Here is a 4,576-nt window from a genome sequence, read left to right as displayed (position 1 = left end):
AGGTGAAGACATTCAGGTTAGTATTTTTGTGATTTCTCTATACTATAGATGTATTTCATTTATTTTGTTGTGATATGTATACAATACTTATACTGAGTTTCTGAATATAAATGTTGAAATGTAGTATATGGAGATGATGAATCATCACTACAAGAAAAATACTCATTCAGCCACACTTTTTTTAAGCTACATTTGAAAAGCGTAGCCTATTCTATGAATAGGCTACGCTTTTCTCAGTGTTGCCTGTTTTTTAGAGAAAAGGAAACACAATTCTGGTATCATTTAAAAAGTGTAGCCTTAGGTATTATAGAAATCACTTATAAAGTGTAGCCGTATGTTGATATTTATGGGTATACTTTTTGTACCAAAGAGAACGTTTTTTGAGGGTAGCCTATTTACTAAGTTTTGGGTGCGCTTCAAAAGTGATGCCTAAAATATTCACCTATACTTAAATGAATTTTGTTTTCTTTTGGAAACCCTCGTTCTTCTCCTCCAAAAACACGCGCCTTGCTCAGCTCCTTCTCTGCTTCACGCCGTTTTCACGTCACCACCACTCGCCGTCGCCCTTCTCCTTCGTCTTCACATTTGCTCACCCCCACTCACCGTTGCCCTTCTCCTTCGTCTTCTCACCATCGCTCACCACTCACCGCGTCGCTCCTCATCTTCTTCACCTTCGCTCACCACTCACCATTGCCGCTCCTCATCTTCGTCGTTCACCACTCACCGAGACATTGAAGTTCTTCTCTCTCTCAAAGAAAAACCCTAGCCGCTATTCTCTTTTTCAAGCTGTGTCGCCGCCGTCGAATCTGGTCCAGCCGCCGTCCCCGCTCCTACTGCTCCAGCGCCGTCGCAACTTGTCTTTTTCATTGCGTTGCGTCGCCTCTGTTCCACTGCCGTTGTTTGTTCCAGTTCCGTCGCCTGTGCTCCACTGCTCCCTCTCCCTCATCTTGGTTTGAGTTCTGTCCTGCATCTGAGTATGAATTCCGTCTGTTATTTTTTTCTTGTTTTTATTATGTTATTGTGATTTAATTGTTGGTGTTGTTGCTGTGTAACTTTTTATTGTTCCTGTTGGTGTTGTGAATCTGAATAACAGAGAATGATGACATATTGATTCTAAATCTGAATAGTATTGATTAAGAGAAAAGCAATAATTAGAGGACATGTACTGAAAATTATATGTTAGAGGACATAGTTTCTTGGGTTTTGACAAATCTGAGCCGAGCACCTGATTTACAACGCGGGGTTACAAGAATATTCCATTGCACTGCTAAGCCAGTTGAGGTGATAAATGACTTCTTGTTGGACCATTGATTTATCTATCATGTTCATCATTTAATCATTTGTCTATATCCCCTATATAATTTCTTTGACATTCTCTGTTTACAACAGAGAGGGAAAAGTAAAAAGAGCTGAGCATATTCTGTAGATCGTGTAATTTAATGTTATCTGCTTGGGCACACAACTAGGCTCCTATCTTTTGATCTGATTATTTGGTCCATGTTCAATTTAAGAACAATAAGCACTCTAAAAGCTATAGGCATTTGGATTATCTGTATATCCTATTTTATGGGTATAAATGACCCCAAAAGGTTTCTTAATCTGCTAGATAGTTGGTATTGATTGCTTGAATCATTTTGTCTTCCCAAAGTTTGTTGCAGTTATTCAAGCTATTTTGTCAGCTGGAAAACAGCTTCAGCAACTTAACATACGCGAGGAGGAAAACAATAATTTGCGTTCTAATCTGTTGAGAAGACTGATTCTGTCTGCCTCCTCTGACAGTGTTATTGCCAATGCTACAAAAATGTTGTCTTCTTTAAACAAAGAATCTGCTGATCAAGGCGATCTAACAAATTTGATCATTGCATCTGAGGCACAATTTCCAGAGGTTTGCCTTTGTCCTTTTAATTTACTTCCTTTTGGGCTTCGTTTTATACTTTGCACTTCAATATGAAATTATTGATATTATTACTATGAATAGGTTACTAGAGCTCGGAAAGCTTTTCGAATGGAAGAGGAACAATTAAATTCATTGATCGGCTTGTATCGCAAGCGCCTTGGAGCGGAATTTGGAATTCATGAGTGTTTCTGGAATTACTCATTTGATAGAGGTTACAGTTTGAAACATTTGAATTATTTTTTTGTTTGTTGCCTTGTAAGCATCCATGGTTTGCAAATTTGTAATTGTTTCACCTATTGTTTTATCACCAAAAGAAAAAAGGGAAGAAAATGATATATGTAGTGTTCCGAATCTGTGTCTCAAATTAATGAATTTGGAGTGATTCAAAGAAAGTTTGTTTTGAAAGAATAAATGGTTGGTTAAGAATAAATTTTAATTACCCCTAAATTTGTTTTGGCTACAGTTGGAGACTGATGTTAAGGTTCCTTCAAACTGGGTTAAGGTTAATAGCACAAAGAAAACAATTCGGTATCACCCCAATGAACTAACGATGATCTCTTGCTGTTAGAGGAAATAATAATTTTATAAATGTCTGTGATTGTCTAACTGGTTCCAGATCTCTAGTTAGTTTAATGAATTAGAATTATTGATTAAATGTGTTCCTTTTGGAGAAGTGCTTTCTACTATTTTTGTTATTAGTATTTCAAATTATATTATATTGCTCAATTTGCAATTTTGATATAGTTAGAGTATAAATAATTTGATTGCTAAACTTTAGTGTTCATTTATTTTAATGCCTTTGTCAAGTTTGTCAATCTTGCTGATTAGTATCTGTTTTTTGTTTCACTCCTTATCATGATTTCAAATTAAGGAATCAAGTTGCATAGGCTTCTATTTTATTTTCTCTATTTTCAGTTTCTATTTGGGGCAAAAGTGCATGGTGTTGCTCTGTATTTGTACAACATTTATTTTCTGCAATTGATTTTACACTGCCAAGTATTTAGAATTCATGACTTTGATTTAAGAACCCTTGTGGTTTGGTACAAAATGGCACATTTCTTTATGCTAAGTGTCCTTTTATTTTATTTTCAGATAGATAGCAATGAGTATATTTGGTGGAAGGCTAATGCTAGAGAGACAAAGGAAGAACTAATTGATAGAGAGCCTAAGTTCCTGGATTAGTATATTTCTGTTTAAGAACACTTTTATTGTTAATTGTTTACAATTATATAAACAGCAGTGTATTATAGATGTACTAAGGAATAACTCCATATATATATATATATATAGAAAATTAAAAAAAAACCATAAGGGACCTAAGGCTACACTTATATAAGGTAGCTATATGGTATACAATGTGGCTACGCTTTACAGGTGATGCAGTAGCGTTGAAAAGCGTAGCCTATTCTAGTAAAAATGGAAGCTGAAAAGCGTAGCCTTTGGTCCTGAACAGCATCACTTGAAAAGCGTACCCTATTCCCAAACGCTAAAAGCGTAGCCCTTGATGCAGAAAAGCGTAGCCTTTGAGAATAGGCAACGGCCGAATAGGAATCACCCCAAAAAGCGTAGCCGTAGCCCAAAAAGCGTAGCTGTAGCCTAAGGCATCATTTTTTTTCACTTTTGGCTACACTTTTCAAGTGTACCTGAATGGGTGTTTTTCTTGTAGTGCATTATCATGTTTTCTAGGATTTCTTTGATTTTGTTTCAAATAAATATAAATTTACTATTTTTTTAATTGTGATATGTCAGTATATAGAGATAATGAATCATCATGTTTTTTAGGAATTATTTGATTTTGTTTCAAAAAATATAAATTTATTATTTTTTTTAATTGTGATCTGTTAGTATATGAGATGATGAATCATCGTCACTACAAGAAAATGGAACATTTGTAACAAAAAATTTGTATCAAATTTAAAATTGTTACAAATTATGGTTTTTTCGTAACAATAATTAGTTATTGTTACAAAATAAGAATATTTTGTAACAACAAAAAAATTTGTTACAAAAAACATTTCAATATTTTGTAACAACGTGATTTCTTTTGTTACAAATTATGTTGACTTTCATATCGAATTGTTGTTTTGTTACAAAATATTACAATATTTTGTAACAAAAGATTATATTGTTGCAAAAATTTTAAATATTTTGTAACAAAATATCTATTTGTTTCAAAAGTTATAAATATTTTATAACAGAAAATTAATTTGTCACAAAACACACTATTTTTGTAACTAATAAAAAATTTTATTTTAACATATTAAATATAAGACTTCAAATTTTTGAAAATTTACATAATGATTAATTTATGATTTATTATATTTATTTAAGATTTAAACAACAAAAGTAAATTATATTATCTCTAATTTTAAATTAAAATACTTACTAAAAACTAAAATACTTAATTAATAATTAAATAATATTTTTAAAATAATTTAAAAAAATTAAATTGAATTTCAAATGAATACAACATATCCTAATTTTATTTAACCTAACCTTAACCGCCTTAACATAACACTAATAGCAGCCATCATCCCTTCCCAAACTCTAGCTTCAACACAAACGCACACACCGTGAATACTGAAATTAGAGAAGAGAAGGAGAGCTGCGATCGAAAGAGAGGAAGAGCCACGCTGATGCCACTGTCCAGCCGCCTCGCCACTATCGTCGCGTCACCGC

At 33.3% G+C, this 4,576-nt stretch overlaps 1 protein-coding gene across 7 annotated transcripts; it reads left to right on the top strand.

The window, feature by feature from the left end:
* On the top strand, positions 436 to 3,169 carry LOC107637030 (DNA mismatch repair protein MSH3-like). Of its 7 annotated transcripts, none has more exons than XR_002361699.1 (5): positions 438 to 974; positions 1,094 to 1,281; positions 1,659 to 1,885; positions 1,979 to 2,108; positions 2,990 to 3,169. XR_002361699.1 is itself a non-coding variant. In XM_021121683.1 (5 exons), the coding sequence occupies exons 2-5, from the start codon at positions 1,177 to 1,179 to the stop codon at positions 2,369 to 2,371; spliced, it is 483 nt and encodes a 160-aa protein (XP_020977342.1). In that variant the 5' UTR covers positions 444 to 974; positions 1,094 to 1,176; the 3' UTR covers positions 2,372 to 2,406. The 7 variants fall into 7 exon arrangements, 4 of the variants coding, with proteins under 4 accessions (XP_020977341.1, XP_020977340.1, XP_020977342.1 ...); XM_021121683.1 differs by lacking the exon at positions 2,990 to 3,169 and adding an exon at positions 2,361 to 2,406 and having other exon boundaries at positions 444 to 974; positions 1,649 to 1,885; XM_021121682.1 differs by lacking the exon at positions 1,094 to 1,281 and having other exon boundaries at positions 436 to 950; positions 1,649 to 1,885.

The sequence above is a fragment of the Arachis ipaensis genome, chromosome B04 (assembly GCF_000816755.2).
Source record: "Arachis ipaensis cultivar K30076 chromosome B04, Araip1.1, whole genome shotgun sequence".
NCBI lineage: Eukaryota > Viridiplantae > Streptophyta > Magnoliopsida > Fabales > Fabaceae > Arachis > Arachis ipaensis.
Note: the sequence above shows the minus strand (reverse complement) of the source record. Positions and strands in the feature narration are given on the sequence as shown.